The 25015-nt window shown below is 34.4% G+C and overlaps 2 protein-coding genes across 2 annotated transcripts in view; both read left to right on the top strand.

Moving 5' to 3' along the window:
• Positions 1–310: 310 nt before the first annotated feature.
• Positions 311–20294, top strand: LOC131195058 (bile acid receptor-like). The gene is made up of 11 exons (XM_058176685.1): positions 311–441; positions 8604–8713; positions 13219–13590; positions 14557–14697; positions 14923–15050; positions 15264–15368; positions 16072–16171; positions 17677–17805; positions 18017–18118; positions 18955–19068; positions 20004–20294. Exons 1-11 carry the CDS (start codon positions 311–313, stop codon positions 20240–20242), a joined length of 1671 nt encoding a protein of 556 aa, XP_058032668.1. The 3' UTR covers positions 20243–20294.
• Positions 20295–23794: 3500 nt separating this feature from the next.
• SYCP1 (synaptonemal complex protein 1) overlaps positions 23795–25015 on the top strand; it is an 83842-nt gene continuing 82621 nt past the window's right edge. Inside the window, exons 1-2 of the mRNA XM_058176686.1 lie at positions 23795–23809; positions 24348–24467. Of these exons, the coding sequence (XP_058032669.1) occupies positions 23795–23809; positions 24348–24467 (135 nt within the window). The remainder of the gene's footprint in view (positions 23810–24347; positions 24468–25015) is intronic.

The following is a 25015-nucleotide window of genomic DNA, read 5'->3' on the forward strand; positions in this document are numbered from 1 at the left end:
AGACCCGCTCTCGTCCCTGCATCCAGGCGCTGCGGCCACAGAGCCCACACTACCAAGCGTCTGCCCCAGTAGCCCCAGCACAAGCATCACCACCCCGGGGCTTCCTTGGCAAGATGGCCACCGGCAGCAGAGAGGCTTCCATGCATGGTGGGCAGTCGCGGAGGACTACAATGGTCTGGCCTGGCCTGCATCTGGGCGCGGGTCTTGGCAGGAATGGCTGAGGCACTGCAGGTGTTGCTGCTGCTGCTGCTACCTGCGGAGGCCCGGAGGCCCCTGCAGCCAAGCTCAGCATGGGCAAGGAGTGTTGTCCATGGCTGGGCTGGCCAAGCTGTCTGTCAGGGCTGCATGGGTGCTGGTGGTGGGCACCAGCGGCATTGGCTATGAGCTCAAGGACCTGGTGCTCACTGGCTTCACCCACATTGACCTGGTGAAGCCTGGGAGGTATGCAAGTTGGGAGTGGGGATAGGCACTCACGTGGTTTGGTGCCTTCGGGCCACTCGTGTTCTACACACACACCCCATGGGAGGGAGGGGCTTGATGGCGGCACGCAAAGAGAGCCTCTCTCTGCCAGACTCCTGGCTGTGAGTGCACAAGCCACTAGGGGCCACCTGCACCCATGAAATAATAAGACCCCCAGATAATAAGGCCAAGGCCTTATTTTGGGGTTCAAAAGAAAATAAGACCCTGTCTTATTTTCGGGGAAACATGGTAGTAGCATCCTTTTCACATCCAGCTGCTCCACTGACTACAGTATAGGTATATACAGAGATTAATTTGAAGAAACAGGAATCACTTGCAGAGATGACCTTACCTGGAGACAAACTCTGATGGCAGTGAGGAATGCCACTAGGATCCAGATTATGAAATACTGTTTCTGCTGGGGGTGCTTATCTATTCTCTATATTGATATACATGCACTTCTGCCAATCACCTTTGTTTCTGTGTCATCTTAACTTAGAAATTCTGTCACCTTGATAAGTCTATATTACTTCATCTCTCTATGCCTCCTGAAAGTCCATGAAAAATCTTACTGTTCAGAGAGATACTGTAAATATGAATGTGGTTGTCCTTTAAAATATTTGACCCCAAAACTTTTAAAACTATAAAGTTTTAAAATAACAGTTTAAATGGGGGCCACAAAGTAAGTTGACAGCTGACCATCTTGATGAAGAAGTTATCTATCTGGAACCTTATATTTGATGCATTGTCGGGGATTACAGACCTATTGAAGCTATTATTATGACTAGTCTGGATATCACTAGGGTTTTTTCCCCCAGATAGATAGCTTCTAATGCTCCCAACTGAAAATCATCTATTCCATCTTCAACAAGTTAATTTGATGAAAAGTTGTATGAAAAGAAAATAAGTAGAAGAAACAAAAGAAGGATTAAAAGTGGAGATAATATCATTTCTAGAACTCTATAAAGGAAAAATACACTATATTAAATGATCTGGAAGATGTTTAAATTTGATTTAAATGTGTTAAGTTTGTGCGCGATGTGAACTAGCCACCTGTGGCTTATTAAACAAACCATGTTTAAGCAAACATGTATAAGGCAAATCTATGAATGGGACAGGCAGGAATAAGTATTTTGTTAACTATTTATTACTTTTTAATCCTCTGTTCATTCTAAACAAACATATGGTCTACCCATCTCCTTCAACTCTGAATGAGAATGTGAAATAAATAACAATTAGCCCAATGTTATTTAAGTAGAAGTCAGAATCCTGCAGTCTGTATTACTAGTCTTAAATTCTGATCACTATATTGCATTCTGCTTGCTGTTTGTCTTTCCATGAGAAGGTGCAGACAGTCTGTGCTGGTAACGTACTATGTTAACAGTGAAGCAATCAAAATGAGCATATGTCAAACTCTGAATCAGGACAACCAAAAAGTTGAGAGAGCTGGCTCCAGAGATTGCTGGGAAAATGTGACGTGTAGATCCTGATGGCCTCTGTCCCTGATGATTCAGTTATTGTTTGATTTATGTGATCTTGCAGCTGCCCTTGCTTTGACCCTGGGGATGGCTGTGTGGGAAGCTTGTGTCTCTAAGATAGAGTGAAGTGCCGCTCTGTAATGCATTTGGAGCCAAAGTGAGTGCAAAGAAACTGATAAATACAGAAAAACCTCTTTGCTTCAGAAGGACTGAAAAGAGGGACTATAAGAGGACTGAAAAAAGGAACTATAAGAGGACCGTTCCCTGGAACGAAGTGGTGTAAGTAATTTTATTCACTTTTGCCTGAGAATTGTCCAATTTTTTTAAAATTCTATACTTTAGAATCATTATGTCAAGTTTGTCATGTGACTTTCAAAATGCAGAACTTAATTATAATGAAAGTTTTAGCTATTCATTTGCTTTTACTTTCTTTTCATTTTAATTATTTTCTTGGTTAGAAATAGTATGGGAATGTGGGAATCTCTGTTTATCTATCTATCTATCTATCTATCTATCTATCTATCTATCTATCTATCTATCTATCTATCTATCTATCTATCATCTATCTATCATCTACCAAAGCAGGGCTTTCAACTTTACTTAATGGGCACATCATCTATGTTGTCCTTCAATAAAAAGACTGCTGGCGCTTATTTAATTCTCACCCACATATGAATTACTTGCCTTGGCTCCTATTATTTGAGAATTGGATATTGTGGTATATTACATTGATGCAATGAATATTCTAGTCTTTTAAAGTTAAGATATTCAATTGTTTTTTAAGTTACTCTGCTTGTCCTGTTCCATCTTCTGAAACAGAGTGCATTAGTAAACTAACCATACTAGTATTATGTTTAACAATAAATTAATTAAATGCACTGAAAAGAAAAATGGTGCATCTTTCCATTCTAAACCAATAATGAAATACACAAACTAATCTAAATAGAATTATTAGATACGAACGTGGAACTACAACATGTAGTTATTCACATTCTGTGATAATAAAATGGTAGCAATATTTATATTTCTATTTTAAATAGAACTACATTTGCCTTTACAAAACATTAGAATCTGTTACAATGGGAATATTTTTGTGATATTCTTCCTAATATATAATCTAAACTAAATTAGGACTGGAATGTCCAAATAGAAAAACACCCATTTATTTTCACTGGAACATTTCACTTTCATTTCATTTGCTTACACTTTCCATCTCTAAAACGCAACTTTTGATAATTGTTTCTCTCCACAGTGATAACACTTAAAAAATGACAAAAAAATACCTATATGGAAATTTGGCATCGTGATGATCGTATTAATCACTGTGGTTTTGATAGTATCAGTGAGCAGAGGAGATATCTATATTGATATCCTATTGATTGCAGGAGTCAGAGAAATATATTTCTCAGCACGTTCAGTATCAATAAAACCTTCTGCTGGGAAGCATCCTTTGAGCATGTAAAATGGATGCAATAATGTTTCTATTTTACTAAAACTACTGCCGAATTATTTAGATGGAGAGAAAGCGAGGGAACTGTCACATATGAAATGTATTGCAGTATAGTCATGAATGCAAACAGTTGTGGATGTGTTCAGTTAATTTATTCCTTATTGTTAACGTATTTCCTTAAAATAAAGCTTGCTGAAGGCTCTAGTACATATTCAAAAGTTTGAGAAAATGTGTATGCTGATGTATGCATGTATGTAATACCCATAACTACAAACCATTACATACAATAAATGTCTGCATGTATGTCTGTGTGTATGTGTATAAGAAGTTGCCATGGCATGGCAGGTCATATAGATTTATTTTATTTCTACATATAATTCTCTATGTAGATAATTCTCCTTCATTTCAAATGACTCAAATCTTCAAAGGAATTCATTTCCAAATATGTGTCTTTATAATAGCGGTCTTAAATTTAGTCTTTAAAAGTCTTAGTAGCATGTAAAGGAAAATATAGCGAAGTAATTAAACAATGCAAAATAATAACAAGTTCCTGAAACATTAGTGATAATATATTCATCAATTCTTCATATTTCTGTTGTCATTATGAAGCTTTAATGGTAAAGCGCTGAAAAACTTTAAAGTCAATTAGAAATAATCAAACTGTCTATGTAAAATTAAATTTTTATATGACAGCAATAGTTATTTTTGTATATCAGGGTCTGAAGAAAGAGTTAGGACAAGATCCAAATCAAGATTTGAAACTTTTGCCCAAATCTGATGGTTTTGCAACCTTAGATTCCACACACACACACCCCAGGAAATAAGTGCACTAGAGAAATGCAGGAAGACTTTTAGTTCAAATTCCTAAAATTCTCTCTGGTCGAGAAATTTCCCTTTTGACACTACTGTCAAAATATTTACGATAGATGCTAATGTACTGTCAATTCAAACATTCTGAAATACTCCCTGGGGGGGTCTCCTGTGAGGCCTATGCTCTAAATTGTGCAATAAAGCAAGCTTTACATTTTTATTGCCATTTATAATAGTTAACAGCTGCACAGAATCTTTGCAAAAAAAATTTGCATGATTTTTGCCGTGAGATTTTTAGTAACATTCATCACTTTTGAATGTTAAAATATTAAGATTAGTCTAGAATAAGCAGCTCCTTTATTTTGCTTCTTTTGTATGAAAATGAATGGCTCCTGCTATTTAACCTGAAGGATACTTTAATTTGTAAGCTTGCTTCATGAATAAGTCCAATTGCACTCTTATCACAACTATAGCCACCTTTACTTAAAGCAAATTTAAAGCCATTGTTTTGTGAAGCTTTCTTCTATATGCAGAAATGCCAATAAGTGTTTCCTTTGATGACAAAGAAAGAGATAAATTTTCACAACTTTCCCCCTCCCAGTTTAGTTCCCTCTACCAGCTTCACCATTCTGTTCTAGTATTGATTTCTGGAGCTTATATTACAGAGGAATAAGGGGTAGAGTAGGAAGAGAGACTCTGTGGCACTTGTTCTCCTCAGATGGTTCCACAAAGAAAATTCCATGCATGAGATCTCTCCATCTAGCCACTGGATTAAGTGGTAGCTTTCATTGCCTTTAAATTAAAAATAAATCTTTCATGCACCCCTCAGAAACATTGAAGAAAAGTTAGATGTGTGAATTTATTAAAAAGATTATGTGGAATGGAAATATTACTTGGAAAGCCAGCTTCCAAAGAAAAGTATTTTTGTTTGGGCAGCAGGAAGTGTCAGGTATCCAGTTCCTGCCTGTGTGATGAATATGGTTCACAGAGCAATAATCAAGAATTATACCGGCTATATAACTCCATGGATCTAGTGGTCTCATGTATGACAGCTAGACTCATGGAAAAAGAAAAGGTCCCAACAGGCAGTTTTAACAGTAAGCAGTACTGAGGGAATTGTTCATGAACTTCAGATAACTTCTTTCCATTTAAGACAGTGCCATGGTGGAGTGTTTTCCAAGATGATAGTGGGGGACTTTTTCCTCTGCTTTCCTAGCTTTTTTGGCATCATTTTCTCCAGCCTACTCCTTCTAGGACTTGAAACCATAATGGTAGAAAAAGAAGTAGGAGGAAAGTTGAACCTTTCCGGTCAGCCATTCCATGGTCTTTGAGAGTTGGGTGGCAGAGATAACTCAGAGCTATTTACTGGGAAATTGTTTATCCCCTGGGACGTGATCTATTGGACTGAGTAAATGGAAGTTGCCCCATACTCTAGACTCTTCAGGTGATGTATGGGTAGGCAGTGGCTTTGGTAAAGAATTTGTCTTATTTTCCTCTATTTTGGAGACTATTTTTCCTCTGGATCAGAATTTGAGAGAGGGTTAAAGCCATGAGTTTAACAATCTATCAAAACTCACATCTTGTCTCAGATTAAACCCAGCATCAGAGTCAGGGCAATATTTTTTCTACTGACAGGAAATCAACAAATTGCTTTGACTTATTTTACATTAAATTTGTAAGAGGATCATGCATCACTCATTGGCTTTGTTATTCAGCAAGATTAGAGCTCAGTTGTTGTAATAGAGTAAATTATTGTAGCATATTTTTATGCTGCTTCATGGACCAAAATAAACTATTTTAAAACAGTGTCAAATATGCCAACTATTCAAATTACCACTACAAACACAGCATAAATTTGTTAACTGGCAAAATATTGATCTAAAATTCTGTATTTTGAAGGCCGTCCCTGCTTTTAATGCAAACTATTGTGGCTCCCTACTTTCCACCCATCTATTCTGTTCCCAGGATAGTCAGAAAAAGGATGCTTATATTTACTTCAATTTTGCCACAAATGGAAAGACAAGATTGATAATTAAACACAAATTTAAAAACAATAATCACTATATTTTAATAAAACAGGCAGCTATGGTTTAAATTACATACTCAACCAATTAATTAAATTACATACCCAACCAATCAATCAATCGCCTTCTCTTTTGGCGCAGCTATTAAACGTATTTGTAAACTTGCTTCTGTTTTAAATTAACAACCATTTATTATTATGTATAAAATTATGTGGTTACTTTTAATTAGGGAGTCAAATTTAAAACATAAATCAGAATTAAAAAATTATCTAAAATACAACAAAATAAATAGTCATTTTAACTAGTCTCCAGAAGTGTCATTTGAAACACTGCAGCTATTTCATAATTTCAGCCTGCCATAACTGATGTTTTGATTTTTTTAAAAATGGAGCTACTTGTGAAAAATAAAAAAAGGTTCCTATATGAAATTCCTTATTTTAAGCAGGCCAAATTCACAATAAAAAATTGTTAAAAACACAGTTTGTCCAGGGTTTTATGTATGAAAGTTTGTTGATAATGAAAACAAGATTCTGATTCTGACCTTCTCTTTAATGTCACGATGAAGCAAGTCAGAAATTTTCTGTCCAGTCCTCATTTTTTTCCTTTTAGTCTGAAAAATAAAAGTGGCCTTTGAGTAATATTTCAAGCTCCACATTTCAAAAAATATATGGGCCCATGAAAATAAACTGAACCAGAATAAAACTTAAATTTGATTCAATTTATACATAATTAAAAATCTACTTACATTAATTAACTATGCCTACTCTTGATTAATCTCTGCATATTTATGTATTTTTCTCCACTCACATTAAAAGTATAGTTTATGGCAACTATTGGAGAGCCTTTGGCATTTACACTGAAGGTGGTGATCACATCTAATCTCTGAGTCACAATTCATGAATCCTATAGTAGCAGAATCTTATAGAGGAAAGAATTGATTGATTTGAAGGCACAATTATTCCCTTTGTATTTCTGCATGAGTTGTTTAGAAGAAGTGTAGTTTTCTTCAGATATTCTATATTCAAAATAAATTTGAAACAAAAATCATACAACATTTAAAAATGTGTATTTGCTGGTTAAAACAGGTTGACTGGTTCATGCCCTGCTGATCTTATTGATAAAGTTTTCATGATTCATCTAGTTGCCTCTATTTCAAACAAATATTTACAAACAGATAACAAGTGGCAGCATTCCAACCATGCCATACCTTTTCACTTTTTGCTACCTTGTACTGGAAGAGGGGAAGTTTCAAATTATTTAGGACTTAGTAGAGAAGTTTGGATAGCAGTTTGACAATTAACTTTCTTTGAAACAGAGAGAATCTGCTATATTGCCACGAAATCTAATCTTCTATTACTCAGTCCTTCTCAAAATTCCAAATGATTTTCAAGGAGTTCTGATCCTTTATCAGTCTTTTTTTTTCTATTTTGTATATATAATTAAGCATTTTTGTTTGTTTTGGCTTTATGTTGATTTTTTTCTAAATATAGGGATGTTAATCAGGATATTTTCTTGACTTCCATATTGAACTAGTGTTGGCTTTTTCCATTTCCTATGGAAATGGAAAACGATTAAAAAAAATCTAAAATCTAATCTTTAAATTAGATTTAAAAACTATTGTGACCAGGGTGCTCAATTCTCTCTCTTTTTCTTTCTCTCTGGTAGCTAATATCAGGCAACTAAAGATTGGATAACATCACCAGAGTGGGAGGAGGTAGAAGTTCATCTGCTACTACATTCATGGGTGGTCTGTTGTTTTTGTTTTTTTATGGAAACTAGGCACATTACACTATAAAATATCAATTCCATTTGAGACCCTTATGACTCATGTCAGCATTAGTAAGAAGTTTATTACCAAATTTTAGCAGCAGAATCTCTGAGGCAGAGGTTTCCAAGAATCATAAAATACCAATCCATACTCATAAAATACCAAACTTATAAGCATGACTTGAGAAGGGAATTTATTAGAAAGGGATTGTGTAGAAAGGAGGTCTTCTTTAGGAACAAAAATAAGTTATACCACATAATTTATATTTCCAACATACTTAGTTTAATCTTTTATAGACAATATATAACAAAACAACATGCTCTGTTATCTGTATGCTCACTTTGAAATGATGTCCTTATAGTTAATCTACACACATAACAAATCTTCAATGGAGGCCTGATAAAGATTTTAATCAAACGTATTTGGTCGACTGAATTATACTTTAGAGAACTTCATAGGATTGCTTTTTCCATTTCTTATTTCCAGCATATTTTGTCTCTATAAATTGCTTCTAGAAATCTTCCATTTTGGCAGCAAAATCTTGGCTCTTGAACTTTAAAATAATTAAATGCAATCCCTTTCTTCAGGTCTGGTTTTTTTTTCTTTTTTGAAAGGACAACTATATCCGTATTGAATGAAACAGTGGAACTGGAACAGAGCATGGCAAATACCTTTGTAACAGTATCTGATGGATACTGCCTTAGTGAGCCAATACAGTATTATGGTGAGTAAAACAGAGAAATTTCCGATAAAATATGTGTATTAGTAAAAAAAAGAATTTCTGCAATTGTTTTTTTTAAAAAGTTTTTATTTTTCCACAACAACAAAAAAATTCTCAACAAACAATTACATTGTGCTGAAGGGGTGTTAACGTATCTTCTTGTGCTATCTCAAAATAAACATCTTTTTCATACATACATAGATCTTATATTGTCTTTTCTAACATATCTTTCCTTCTAACCAACAGTAAAATAAATCCCATATTTTATAATATTGCTTATCTTCTTGATCTCTAATTTCAAATGTCAATTTACTCATCTGTGCACATTCCATCATCTTCCTAATTATTTTGTCTTGCAAAGGTATTTTCTCATTTTTCCAATTTTTGGCAAACACAATCCTGGCTGCTGTAATAATATTCACAATCAAATATTTTACATCTCTGGTATATATCTCAGGAATAATTCCCAACAGAAAGACTTCTGGCTTAAAATCTATGTGTTTTTTAATCATTTTCTCCAGCCACGTGTGCATTTTAGTCCAATATGTTTTTGCTTCAACGCATGTCCACCACATATGGTAATATGATCCAGGTATCTGATGACACTTCCAGCATTTTTCAGATTTATCTTTGAACATTCTGGCAATTCTTGTCGGGGGTAGATGCCCCCTGTAAAACATCTTATACAAATTCTCTTTATATGCTGTAGACATTGTCATTTTATAATTATACATCCACAATTTCTGCAAGGCTTCTAGATCTATCCCATGACCAAAATTCTTCCCCCAAGCAATCACTGTCTCTTTTACTTGTTCTTCTCCCAATTTTTCCTCTAGTAAATATCCATACAATTTCCTAATCAAATTGTCATCAGGACCTGTTAAAATCTTATCAAAAATAGTCATATTAGTGTAAAAGCCTTCTGTTTTAACATCTTTATCATATCTGGATTGTATTTGCAAATAAGAAAACCAATTCATTGTTATACCATCTGCCTCTAGTTCTGATTTGGATTTTAACTCACCCTTTTCATTCAACAATTGTATCATTGTATCTAACAATATGTTCCTTTTTAAATGTTATTGAATATGAGAATGCCTCAATAGATGATACCTAAACTGGAATTTTCAAAAAATGACTTTTCTTTGTCTTCTCCCAATTTAACAACAACTAATTGTCTTCGCAAGTATCCCTGTGTTTTAGCTTGTCCATACCATAAGAAAGCATGCCATCCCAACAACAAATCATGTCCTTCCAAAGTCAATATTCTATTATTTCTCAAAGTTATCCAAAGTTATCCAACGACTAGCCTTGTGGTGCAACCAAAACAATCTGGAACTGAACACACTCAAAACCGTAGAAATGGTGGTAGACTTTAGGAAAAACCCTTCCATACTTCCACCTCTCACAATACTTGACAACACAGTATCAACAGTAGAAACCTTCAAATTTCTGGGTTCTATCATATCGCAAGATCTCAAATGGACAGGTAATATCAAAAACATCATTAAAAAAGGACAACAAAGAATGTTCTTTCTGCGCCAACTCAGTAAGCTCAAACTGCCCAAGGAGCTGCTGATCCAATTCTACAGAGGAATTATTGAGTCTGTCATTTGCATCTCTATAACTGTCTGGTTCGGTTCTGCAACCCAACAAGAAAAACACAGACTTCAGAGGATAATTAGAACTGCAGAAAAAATAATTGCTACCAACTTGCCTTCCATTGAGGACCTGTATACTGCATCAAGAAGAGGGCCGTGAAAATATTTGCAGATCCCTCGCATCCTGGACATAAACTGTTTCAACTCCTACCCTCAAAACGACGCTATAGAGCACTGCACACCAGAACAACTAGACACAAGAACAGTTTTTTCCCGAAGGCCATCACTCTGCTAAACAAATAATTCCCTCAACACTGTCAGACTATTTACTGAATCTGCACTACTATTAATCGTTTCATAGTTCCCATCACCAATCTCTTTCCACTTATGACTGTATGACTATAACTTGTTGCTGGCAATCCTTATGATTTATATTGATATATTGATCATCAATTGTGTTGTAAATGTTGTACCTTGATGAACGTATCTTTTCTTTTATGTACACTGAGAGCATATGCACCAAGACAAATTCCTTGTGTGTCCAATCACACTTGGCCAATAAAAATTCTATTCTATTCTATTCTATTCTATTCTTTAATCCACATCAAATTTGCTGCCTGATAGTACAATTCCCAATTAGGTAGCCTGAAACCACCTCTTGTTCTCTTGTCTTGTAATAGTTTTAAGAATTTCTGCAATTGTTAAATACATGTTCTGGATTATATATGAAGAATATTGAAAAGTCATTTGGAATGCCATTTTATATTTGAGGGAGTCAAAAATAATCCCCCCCAATACACATTCAATTGAAAGATTCAAAGATAATGAAGATGAATATTTAAGGAATTAATTCTTTTTAAAATCTTTTATGAATACAATTTTTTTGTACTTAATAAAATGCTGCATTGTTATCTAGATGTTTAGTCTTGATAGACAATGCTTAGGTCCTTCCTGGATTATATTTTTTAAATCACTGGGGACTGAATCTCCTTCAAGTATAAGACACCTTTAAGCAGAAGATTCTCCTCCCATAGCCCTTCAATAGAACAGTGTTCCTGGGAAAATTAATTACATGATCACAAGAACAGTTACCAACGACTAGCCTTGTGGTGCAACCAAAACAATCTGGAACTGAACACACTCAAAACCGTAGAAATGGTGGTAGACTTTAAGAAAAACCCTTCCATACTTCCACCTCTCACAATACTTGACAACACAGTATCAACAGTAGAAACCTTCAAATTTCTGGGTTCTATCATATCGCAAGATCTCAAATGGACAGCTAACATCAAAACATCATTAAAAAGGTCAACAAACAATGTTCTTTCTGCGCCCACTCAGTAAGCTCAAACTGCCCAAGGAGCTGCTGATCCAATTCTACAGAGGAATTATTGAGTCTGTCATTTGCACCTCTATAACTGTCTGGTTCGGTTCTGCAACCCAACAAGAAAAACACAGACTTCAGAGGATAATTAGAACTGCAGAAAAATAATTGCTACCAACTTGCCTTCCATTGAGGACCTGTATACTGCACGAATCAAGAAGAGGGCCGTGAAAATATTTGCAGATCCTCGCATCCTGGACATAAACTGTTTCAACTCCTACCTCAAAACGACGCTATAGAGCACTGCACACCAGAACAACTAGACACAAGAACAGTTTTTCCCAAGGCCATCACTCTGCTAAACAAATAATTCCCTCAACACTGTCAGACTATTTACTGAATCTGCACTACTATTAATCGTTTCATAGTTCCCATCACCAATCTCTTTCCACTTATGACTGTATGACTATAACTTGTTGCTGGCAATCCTTATGATTTATATTGATATATTGATCATCAATTGTGTTGTAAATGTTGTACCTTGATGAACGTATCTTTTCTTTTATGTACACTGAGAGCATATGCACCAAGACAAATTCCTTGTGTGTCCAATCACACTTGGCCAATAAAAATTCTATTCTATTCTATTCTATTCTATTCTTTAATCCACATCAAATTTGCTGCCTGATAGTACAATTCCCAATTAGGTAGCCTGAAACCACCTCTTGTTCTCTTGTCTTGTAATAGTTTTAAGAATTTCTGCAATTGTTAAATACATGTTCTGGATTATATATGAAGAATATTGAAAAGTCATTTGGAATGCCATTTTATATTTGAGGGAGTCAAAAATAATCCCCCCCAATACACATTCAATTGAAAGATTCAAAGATAATGAAGATGAATATTTAAGGAATTAATTCTTTTTAAAATCTTTTATGAATACAATTTTTTTGTACTTAATAAAATGCTGCATTGTTATCTAGATGTTTAGTCTTGATAGACAATGCTTAGGTCCTTCCTGGATTATATTTTTTAAATCACTGGGGACTGAATCTCCTTCAAGTATAAGACACCTTTAAGCAGAAGATTCTCCTCCCATAGCCCTTCAATAGAACAGTGTTCCTGGGAAAATTAATTACATGATCACAAGAACAGTTACCAAGGGGCAAGTGTTTCAAAGTAAATATATTAATGGTTGTATTGTAAAATTCAGTTTATTTTAATTCTACAAAAACAAAGATGAATTCTTCAGAAAAGGATGTATTGTCTACAGGAGTTCCTAAAAGCAGATTCCAAAACTGAAAATAATTCTAGAAATATGCTTAATTTCCACTTGGTCATTATAAAATGGCAATGTCATTCACTCTGTTTCTTCCTTTTTTCCCCCTTTCCTTTTGGGAGTGTTTTCTATTTTGTTAACTTCAACCATTAGAGTCATTAGATACAAGATGGGTGTCAAATATGTAACTCAGATGTGGAGATTAGTTTTTTAAACTCAAATAGCAAAATTTTAGTTAGATGTAGAAATACTACATTAGTTTATAATTAAACATTCAAATTCTAAATTGTGATTTTTTTTCAAAACAATCCAGATATCTTACCAGAACATATCAGTTATCCGGTGCAAGACCTTGACTTCCAAGCTGCTCCTTACTGCCAATATTCAACTGTTCAGTTCCCTCCAGTATTACAGACACCATCTCCACAGACTCATTACAATTCATATAGCTTGGACTCTCAGTTCAGCGATGGTCAATACATCATCAATAATTGTGAACTCAGTAAACCCACCTGCATGGGTGCCCATCATGATGGGGGAGGATACCTTGGACAGAAACGACCCAGGCTTAATCATTCTGCCTTACGAATAAAAGGGCAAGAAGAACTCTGCGTAGTCTGTGGAGACAAGGCTTCAGGATATCATTACAATGCACTCACCTGTGAAGGCTGTAAAGGTAGTAAGAAAAGAATATTGTATCTTAAGTGGGACTGGCATATGAAAGGTTTAGGAATGAAGTGCCAAATACTGATTATTCAAAATATAGGAGATGAGTTAAAAAGATAATGGGACAGAGATTGGTGCTGGAAATTGTAGGATTGTAATGTCTAAGCATATTATAGGAAGCAAATTATATTCTGTTCAATTGCAAATGACATTTGATAAAAGTCAGTGGACTTTAGATAGTTTGATGGTATTAGAGTTGCAGGAGTAAAGATCAAAAGCAAGAAGTTCGGGGCTATTCAGAAAATAAAGTAATGAGCATACTGAAGATGAACAAACTTAATCTGGAGATTGTCTGATATTTCTCCCTCAATACAGTCTTCAGCAATCTGGTCCCTGCCAATTGCGCTGATCAGGCCTAGCACTGACATGCAAGTGTTCAAATTTTCATCATCTCTGAAGTTCAATAAGCAAATTTTCTTATTGAATTTCAAAGGGAGTGAAAATTTCTATTGAGACGGAAATATCAGATAATCTTCAGATTAAGTTTGTAATGAACATTCTCAGAAATTCTGCCTAATCTACTGTTGACATGAGGTGATGGTGAGGGGAAAGGCCTTTGCAAGCTTTTAAAATGTCTAATTTATTATAAATCATTGTAAGCTATAAAACGTAACTGCAGATAATTAGCTTAATGACAATATTATCATACCTTACTTAGAACTTCCATGTAATTCAAAACTAAGACCTCTTGAGTTCAATGTAGCTTATTTCCTTCTAAGAAATTTTATTTTAGATTTGTAAATTTTTTTTAATCTGATTTGTTGACATGCCATTTTTCTGCAATATATTACTTTAGTATATTGAACACTACAAATTAAAGTACAGTAAATTGCTGATGCATAGTTTATTATTTGTCATAATCTGAAATAATTGTTGCAAGGATATATTTGTCATAATCTGAAATAATTGTTGCAAGGATTTTTTCGACGGAGCATCACCAAAAATGCAATATACAGATGCAAGAATGGAGGTCATTGTGAAATGGATATGTATATGAGGAGGAAGTGTCAGGAATGCCGCCTAAAGAAATGTAAAGCTGTGGGAATGCTGGCAGAATGTGAGTGCCAAAACTACTTATCTCTGGTTTCTGATGTGCTACTTAGTTTAGGAACATTTCTGATAAGTTTCATATCATGGAATAGAATAAATTAACCAAATATAGTAATTGTTAATACAATTTCAATTTATGTGGTTTACAACAGTGCCACATATTTTACAATGTAACTTAAATATCAACACAGTTCTTAAATATGCTTATGAATTTTGGTGTAAATTCTTATAGGTTTGCTAACTGAAGTCCAATGTAAATCAAAACGTCTTAGAAAAAAAAGTAGTTTCCTTTCCAACATCAAAATGGAAGATGAGGGAATGGACAGCAAGCATGTAACTTCTACAACGAAACCTTTAAAAGTAGGGTCATATTTCACATATTTTTATATATTTTTAAATGTTTTGTATTTTTATATGTTTTATATGTTTTAATATATTTTGTATGTTTATATGTTATTATTTATATTTATATAATGTAATATATTATATACAATATAATAATAATAACTGTAAAAACATATTAATTATAGTATTTGGCATTGAATTTAGCATTGGCCTACCTTTTTTTCAAAGGTTCAGGAGAGAATGGAATTTACTCCTGCAGAACATGAACTTATTGATCATATTTTGGCTGCTCACCAGAAATGCACAATTCCAATGGAGGAAGCAAAAAAGTTTGTATGTGCTCATACATTAATATTACCAATATTTATTTTTTTTGAGAAGGGGCGTGATAGGTCAGCAGTTTAAGACACTGAACTTGTTAGCTGAAAAGCTGACAGGATGGTTCAAGACCCAAGTGCCACGCAGAGTGATGAGCACCTGCCCCAGCTCCTGTCTACCTAGCAGTTTGCAAGCATGCAAATCAGTGGTGGGATTCAAATTTTTTTGCTACCGGTTCTGTGGTCACGGCTTGTGGGCATGGCTTGGTGGGTGTGGCAGGGGAAGGATACTGTAAAAACTCCATTCCCTCCCCATTCCAGCGGAAGATAACTTCAAAATCCCCATTTCCTCCCGATTAGCTGGGACTCGGGTGGCAGAGAATAGATGGGGGTGGGGCCAGTCATAGGTGGTATTTGCCAGTTCTCCGAACTACTCAAAATTTCCACTACTCGTTCTCCAGAACTGGTCAGAACCTGCTGAATACCACCTCTGAGGCAAATGCAAGTAGATAAATAGGTACCACTTTGTGGGAAAGTAAAGGTAACAGTGTTCCATGTGCCTTGGCCACATGATTATGCAAATGTCTTTTGACAATACTGGCTCCCTCGGCTCTTAGTCAGACACTACTGGAAAGGGGAAATCTTTACCTTTATTTTTTGAGAGATGGTATTTCAAGTTTCAAATGGCATATAGGCTCATTTTAAATATTTTTAATTAGTTACAGGAAAATGCTAATCCTGAAGAGAATTTTCTACGTCTTTCGGAAACAGCAATGGTTCATGTGCAGATCCTAGTAGATTTTACAAAAAGACTCCCAGGTAATACTTTTTAATATAGCATTTTACAAACTAGTTCTGATCAATCTCTTTAGCTGGCTCAAAATATGTACTAACTTTGGGTATATGACTTTATACCAAATTAATCTCCACTGCTCCAGGTGGCAGCACTTGGCTAACTGGATTTGGAAGATGAGATATTACCAAAACATCCTAGAGCACAGTGACAAATTACAGGATATCCTTACTTCATGCAAATTCGTTTTATTTGAAAAAAATTGTTGTGCTTTCTGCCAGCATAAACAATTTGCATCAAAGGTCTGGAAACATAAAAAGACGTCTTTCCAAATCCACTTGAACACCTTCTTACCAAAACTCTTTTCTCCCCTCACTTATGTGTTTATCAGAGTTCTGTATTCATTCTAGCTGTTCATCCTGTCTTCCATTTATTTCTGTTCCTGCAAATAGTCATTATTATTATGGAACTATTAGATCTTGAATTGACACTGATATCATCTACATTCATAGTGGGTCAAAAAAGTCAAGATGGTGCTTGTGGCAGTATAATAAAGATCACACCCCTTTATATGTGTATGCAGTATCAATGCTTTTTAAAAAGCTTCAGTTGTGCTGCTTTCTTAACTTTTCAATATCTCCACTGGACACAGCTGATCTAGTTCAAGTATAAATAAGTTTGGACCCAAAGGAAACGGCTATTAATTGATCTAGTTAGCATTCCCCATTTTTTGATATTTTGGTTATGCTTTTTATAATTCTTGACACTGGATACATTACAAAACAATAATTGTAGTCTAAGATATTTGATGGGACTCAAATTAGACAAAGATATCAAAATCAGTTTAAATATGTGCCGTCCCTGTCCACTTCAATGAGCCTGATGAATTTTAACCATTCCACTGCTGGATCTGGGATGTTTTTCTGGCGCTTTTATCATGGCAGTGATACTATATAGTTTTCCACTTTCTGCAAATCAGTAGCCCCTGGTGTATTCATAAACTTCTTCAGTATTTGGAATTCCTTTCATCTCTACATTTAAAGTTTAAGTTTTACATTTTCACAATGCACAATAATTTAAAAAATATTTCAATTATCTGCAATGGTCCTATTTAGATTCACAATTTTCTTTGTCACAGTATTCAGTATCAGAGTGTCTAAGATTATTATAACTCTGGATGTTTCCTATTGGCTAAGAGGGGCTAAAAAGTAATTTCTATTCTTCTTTCCTTCTGTTCAAATTACAAGTGGAAGAATGTTGCTGGACTAACAAAGTTTAGAAGCTAACCTCTTAGCTCGCTCCCTGGAAAATTCATTAACCTCCCCTCCCCCCCACCTTTGGATCTCTCCAACATAGAACTTTTATGATGGGAAACAGAACATTTCCAGCAACAATTTTCACATCTGAGGCTAATTTTCATATAAGGCTAAAAAAAATCTGATTATTTTTTTTTAATAAAAATACTTTTCCGGAAAGGTAAGTAAAAAGTAAATTTTCCTTAGTGTAATTTTACCTATTTCTTTAACTATAGGATTTGAAAGCTTAGCCAATGATGATCAGATTGCACTATTAAAAGGTTCTACAATTGAAGCCATGTTTTTACGCTCAGCACAATTATACAATGAACAAGGAATTGAATATCAGACACCATTTCATGAAAGTAAGTTTTAATACCAGCATTTTTATTTTATATATATAATGAAGTGTCCCTATGCTTACTCTAAAGCTTGTCCCATCTGTGCCCTTTCTTTTGAATGACCCTTTCTTCTAACCCTAACCCTAAACAGCAATAGGTTTGTAGTCTTGACTTATTTTATTAAAAATATTTAAAAAATAATATTTGTTGGGTTTTTTTTGGTTCTTTATTGTAGATCATATAAAATATTCTGACCATACTATATATGGCCAAAATAAAAGTTACCTCACAGAAATATCTCATAGAGAAGAAAGTCCAACATCTACTAGTACAACAGGTAACGGGACATTGTGATATATTTAATAAATGGCTAAATAAATATTTAATTTAAATATATCTAGTTTCAGAAAAGTAAATAAAGTATCTTGAAAATTCTTCTACTGAATTTTTAATAATGAAATATCTCCCTGTCATATTTTTTATTTCATCCAATTCACTATTTGGATTTAGCATCTTGATACCGCTATTATGTACATTTTTTACTTTTTTGAATCCTGAAATCATCTTTGGCCACTTCAACCATTATTTACCTTTTTTCTAGTGTCTATTTTACTTTGTTAAATATTTCCTCTTAATTTCACACCCTTGTTTCTCACATAGTTCATCACCCCAATTGTTGATATGTTCCACAATCTACTTTTTTTACTGACTTCTTAAAATTATCATTATACAATTAACAAATAGTGTGGGTGTTATTATTTTATCTTCATATAACTTTGAAGGACTTCCATTACTTTTCTCAAGTTTAATTTTGGAAAAGTTTTCTTCTTACTTTCTGGAGAACCCATTGAGGTCTATTTTTTAAAAAAAAAGAATTTGTTTCTTCATTTTTCATTTAAGCTTTTTCTGTTGAGTTTTAAAAGTCTTACCTTTTGCTTTTTTTCTCTGAACATACTAATTTTCACTGATTTTTTTTCCACCATTCTGATTCCTCTAACACAATTATTTTTAATATGTCTACTATCATTAACTTATTTAAAATGGCAACAAACTTCCTCACAAAAATGTTTTTGAATGAATTTACTTATTTATATTTAGCCTAATATTTATGTTAAGAATGAATCAATGATATATTATTTAGCTGTCATCTGATATTTTCTGTTATTTTTATAGGTATAACTGAGGAGTTTATCACTGCATTATTTTATTTCTACAGAAGCATGGGAGAACTTAATGTGACCGCAACAGAGTATGCATTACTTGTTGCAACTACTGTGTATTTTTCAGGTAGCTTTAGCAATTACTTAAAGCAAAGTTCAAATTTTAAGAATGAAAACATAAATTTTATTTTTTCTCTTTTAGGACTATCATAATTTTTCACATTTTAATAAATCTATAATAAGTTTTTTCCTAAATTAAGTTTTTATTTCTTAAAAGGTACAATACAGTGGTAAAATCCTTCCGGTCTGTCCGGCTTGCACAAGCCAGTAGCGCTGGCAGTGCATGGTTCGGTGAACCGGTAGCAGTGGCAGTGTGAGGTTCTGCCCACCTGCCCGGACATCGTTACTTCCTGGTTTTAACCAGGTTTTGACTAGGAAGTAACCAATTTCTGACCCTCTACGCATGCGCAGGAGGCTTTGCGCATGTACAGATGGTAAAAAATTGGATGTGACGATGGCGCGCGTGCGCGCACTTCCAAACCAGTAGGGAAGGTAAGTAGATTTCACCCCTGGTACAGTGGTGGGTTGCTACTGGTTCGCCCCAGTTCGGGTGAACTGGTAGGAGCAGTGGCAGAAGGCTCTGCCTACCCGCCCAGACGTTGCGAGCACACGCGTGTGAGCGAACCGGTAGCAAAGATAAGTAAAACCCACCAGTGCCCTGGTACAATACCATATTATCCCTATTCTGCTGAAATTAGCAAAATCATTATCTGAATTGGCATAAGAGATTTCTGGAAAATCTGTAGCCAATAGAACAAGAAAGTATTCTCATACCAAATATGATTTCTACTTAGGAATCCAATGTTGTCTTTCTGATATTGTCTGGTAGTTGACATAAGAACACAAATAGAGGGATTCTGTCATAAGGATAGACAAACTGGTTGGGGTTCAGTTGCTCTGTAATTTTGAAATATCCTAACAACAGTTCTAGTTGGAAATGGCATTTATTTTGTTTTATACAAAATCATGTGTATTTGTATATAAAAAAATCATATTTTTCAGATCGGCCACTCCTAAAAAACAAGCAACATGTAGAAAAACTCCAGGAACCTTTTTTAGGAATTCTGTATAAATATTCAAAAATCTATCACCCTGAAGAACCGCAACATTTTGCCCGTCTCGTAGGGCGGCTCACTGAACTCAGAACACTTAATCACAACCACTCAGAAGTACTAGTTACTTGGAGAACAAGGGATCCTAAGTTGACTTCTTTACTTTGTGAAATGTGGGACTTGCACTGAAAAATTGCTACTTATATGAATAGTTACAAAGGACTGTTCTCAAACATGCTGTTCCTTAATTCTTACACTTTTATTTTAAGAAATCATTTATGTTAAATGACTTATATCTCATAAATCTGTTATGACAACTATTCAGAATATTAGCTTGTGTTGTGAAAGTACCCATATACATTTTGGGTAAGCAAAAATATGAAAATGTGTACAATTTATTGACAAAATGTTACTACTGCATTTTAAAAGATATATGTAAAACTTGTTAGATATTGTAATGCATTCAGTTCTTTATATGAACCATTCAGAACTCTAGTAAAAGATGGGTTGATTTTCCATATGGATATACATTGGGCCTTAAATTAGTACTTACATTATTCTATTTCATGAATAAAGAAAAAAAACATGATTATAGGAAGAATGTTTTATACTATAGCCCACACATACATGAACACTGCAAAGGTATTGAGCTTGCAAATATTACAATCTGTAAATGTTGGTTGGTTAAATTTACCATATATATATATATATACATGTCCCCAAACCATGTCATTCATATCATATTATAATGCATCTTGTTTGCCAAAGCTGAATACTTACAATAATTAAATATTAACATTTATTAACATTATTTCACCTCAATGTGAAGTCATGTTGTAGATGGACTATTTTAGAAGTATATTTTAGAACTCACTCAGGCCAACTTTAAATTTAAGCTGAAAGTTTAAATTAATACAACTTCATTTGCGAATACAACTAAGATTTCCAGTGAATTTGAAAGGGATACTGTATATAAAAAACAATTGAGTTGAACTTAGCTTCTGGACACTACTATGGACAACAATGTTTTCTTCTCAGCAATAATGGAAGTGTGTTGTCACTACATTCCTTTGGGATTTGTTTTCAGTCACTGCATTCTGGGAATTTTCTGGTCTCCCATCCAAGAATCAGGCAGGTTGCACCCTGCTTACTGTTTATTAACATCAGTCATGTTTGGGTAGACATTGCCATCTGTCTGGATTTTATGGTTTAGTACTAGAGACTAATTTAGACTGGTATTAATGATTTCATTAATATAGTGATAAATAATCCCCATCTTATCTTTTGATATAATTTCTCAATTAAAAAAGCTTCCTATTAATTTCTATTATTGTAACTTTAAAGATATATATCTTAAAGTTCTGCTGTATTTTATATTGATATATTATCTTTGCATTTAAGAATTATTATTCATATCTAAAACAATATTGTGTAGATGACATCTGAATATAAATCTTTTTTAATTTTGTTTAGTGCAATATTTTTCAGGTATATATTTAAGTCTAATAAATGCACTATCACTCTGATTTTTTGCAGCAAATTAACTGATTTTACATGCTTAATTGGGTCAGAAATCTTTATTTCTAAAACACATTTACACACGTTTGAAATGGTAGTCCTCTAATTTAAAGTCATATTGCATTATTTCAAAATTTAGAAGAAATAAAATAGACCAAGTAGCACAGATTGCTGCTACTGGATGGTACATTCAGAGGTTCCGTTAGCTCCTAGTTGAAATTTCTGCGAATAAGCACCACCTAATTCCTCTTTTTGTTGGTAGAAAAAACATTCACCGCACATCCTCTTGTCTGATTTTGCTACGCGCAGATTCTCTAGTGCTTCCCAATTCGGCGTCAATGAATTCGGCTTGCTCCATTTCTAGATGCAAGGGATGGCGAAACCGTGATTGATTTCCTGACACCATTTGCGAATATTGAGTAGCCGTACTCATCTGAAAGCTTATTTACTCTAACCAGCTATCAGCGGCTCTCTAAAACTGAATCCGGGACGGTCATCTGTTTGCGAAGCCACAGTTCCTTTTCATTTGTTAACGTATTTCCCCCCAGTTCTTATCACTGTTCAGTCCAATTCGCTACAACGCTTTCAGTTTAGGTTTTGTAAACACTTTCGTTGTCTTCAACAACAAAACGTGAAAGAAGGTCCAACTGTCTATGGAGAGTCTCAGTCATCCAGGTCATGGTTTGACATGGTTGTCAAAGGGCAACTGAACTTTCTGGCTTTTCTTTGAAGACGTTTCGCTTCTTGGATGAGAAGCTTCTTGGATGAGAAGCGAAAGGGTCAAACTAAGAAAGAGGGTCCAAATCTTCGGAAAGGATCGCGGGAAAGTGAATTACCTGCGAGGCGGGCAGGTGAACCTCTGATTAACGAGATACCGATCAATTTTTATCTTTGGGCAGAAACCCCACCCTCCTCCCCCTCCCCGAATAAACTTGAAGCAAAAGGCGTTAAACCGCCGATCTGCGGCTCGCGCTTTTGCACACGGCCCTGGATCGATTTATTTCCCGCCTTTTTCTTCTTAGATTTGTTCGACTGCTTGGGGTCTACGCTCAGTGCTGCCGTTTGAGGTAAAGATTCATTCACGCACGGCTCTCCTGGCTTAAGGGCTGTATTTTCATTCCGCTTTCTTAGCACCCCGCAACCTCCTTTGGTCACTTGTCTTAACGTGCGATGTGTCCCTGAGTATCATTTTGTCGAGGCTGAGAACGGGATCCTATGCCTGTGATCTTTATGCATGATTCTAGAGTATTTTTGTTTAGAACTTTTCGGTTATAGATGCTATTGCACTATAAAAGAAATGTTTAACAATAAAAATGTTCGATCGCTATTGTAATTTAAATATGCCAATTAATAGCGAAATGCATAAACTTTCAAGTTAAAAAAAATCCATGCATTACTTGTTATTTATGTGCTATTTGCATTTGCATTCATTGTCGTTGAAATGTAAAACGTTCATTTAGTTAAGTTTGGTTCTTTATTTCATCAGTAATGTTGACAAATGACACACTGTCTCAGACTAAAGTATTACCTGAGCATTATTCTTTTGATGATGATGGGCTTTTCAAAATGCTGAGAGATTGACAATTGATTTAGAAACCCATGTCTTAGAAAGAGTAAAGCAAGAGGAGAGAATTATAGACAAGTAGAAAAGAAGTACATTTGTTTACATGTTCTAAACATATTGATACAAATGTTTCTGAATTAATTGGGAGTCATTTACAGGTAAATAGCTGTGACTATAGTTACTGTTCTGTTACTATACTTTAAGGAAATAAACACTTTATAAGTTCATCATTATTTCTTAACAGTTCAGTCAAAAGCATATATTTTGATTTTAAATAAGATTTGGAATTGCTTTTTCCCCTCTAGATAATGTTTAGACTTTGTGGTCTTATGCATATTCTTTCTCTTTGCTTTACCATAAATCAGTCTTGCTAAATTTGAAAGCCCTCCTTTTCTGATAGGGCCTTGGATTTCTACCCCCACTTTTCTATTTTATTGCCACCATAATAATCTTCACTAAAATATCCAGAAAAAAAGAGCAATCATGTGGAGACTTTTCATATATATAGTAATGGAACCTGTGCAAAATTAAATCAACTTTATCCAGAAAAGTATTCTAAATAAGCATTTTATCATTTATTTCTATGTTTGTTAATTTATTCCATTTGTATGCTTCTGAATCTGGCAGAGACTCCAATGGTTTACAAAAATAAATCAACAATGAAAACATCCATGGTAAACAACAATTTTCTTAACTTGAATTATAATAATAAAAATTCAGTGTAATAAAATACTAGATTAGAAATAAAAATGTTTCGTATTAAGAAATTAAAACATATTTAGGCAATTCAAAAGCTGTCTAAACAGGCTCTAAACTGAGGAGATACTCATTCATAGCTAAATGTATGTATCTCATAGAAAAGCAGCTTACTATGATCTTACGTTCTAAGTTTCCTATGTATATGTTTGATCCCAGTCTATGTCATTGCCTCATGAATAATAGTTTATTTAATTGAAATTGGCTTTTTTCTTGTTAAACATAAGCAATATATATTTTCTTATTTTTTTATCCAACTATTAAGAGTAGTAATGCTAGCCTACTATGTAGTATTAGGCTACTATGGTATCAAGTAGTAGGTTGTATAAGAGCTAACACTGATCTGCAGAGTATGAAAAAGTGCAAAGAGAAGCAACTTGATACAATCAATATGTGCAATAAAGCATAAAACATTGCTAAATGTTATTTTGAGATTTGAGCCTGGTGTCTTTTTAGAGTGAGAAAGAAGAAGAGAAATCTTTTAAATTTAAATTGTTTGTACCACCAAGACTGAGTAATACCCAGGTGTCTGCAGTCAAACCACAGTCAAGTACACGGGATGAGGGTTTCTTTCAGGTAAATATGAATATATCCTTTTTTTCCTAAGTAAATGCAGAAAAATGTTACTTTATCTTGTAAAAACTGGAATATATTCGAATAGAAAAAAACTTTTTAATTTAAAAAATAATAATTTCAATATTCAGGGTATTACAACTTTAGAAATGAAATAAAACATTTCAGATTTTAAAATTAACATATTCAATTACTAAATGTTTGGTTCTAAATTGAAGATCTAAATCAGTTCCCAAAACTGATTTCTTTCTTTCATAACCCAAAACTGCTTATCAGAAAGACCCAGCACACTGGATTGGAAAAAGGAAGCTTGGATCCCAAAGATTTCCAGCCCAGTATGCCAGTCTCTTTCCCCTCTGTGAGTTAAGATTTTCTAGGCTTTAGAAACACTGCTTTTGCTAGCTTTCTGGCAATCTTTCTGAAAGGTGGAAAGACTGGAAAGTCTTTTTACGCTTCAGAAAGATCCTATTTGCTGATCTTTGTTGATCAATCGAGAGTTGTGTATAAGAGATCGATCAGAGGTGTGGAAAAGTTAGTATGCTATTTCAATG

Source organism: Ahaetulla prasina, chromosome 3, assembly GCF_028640845.1.
Source record: "Ahaetulla prasina isolate Xishuangbanna chromosome 3, ASM2864084v1, whole genome shotgun sequence".
Taxonomy (NCBI): Eukaryota; Metazoa; Chordata; class Lepidosauria; order Squamata; family Colubridae; genus Ahaetulla; species Ahaetulla prasina.

What these genes read in the sequence shown, in the direction of transcription:
- LOC131195058 (XM_058176685.1), top strand. Translation starts at nt 311, where the DNA reads ATGGCTGGGCTGGCCAAGCTGTCTGTCAGGGCTGCATGGGTGCTGGTG. An exon ending in GACCTGGTGAAGCCTGGGAG is followed by an intron (nt 442 to 8,603) that starts GTATGCAAGTTG and finishes CTTTTTTGAAAG; the next exon opens with GACAACTATATCCGTATTGA. An exon ending in TCAGACACCATTTCATGAAA is followed by an intron (nt 17,806 to 18,016) that starts GTAAGTTTTAAT and finishes TCTTTATTGTAG; the next exon opens with ATCATATAAAATATTCTGAC.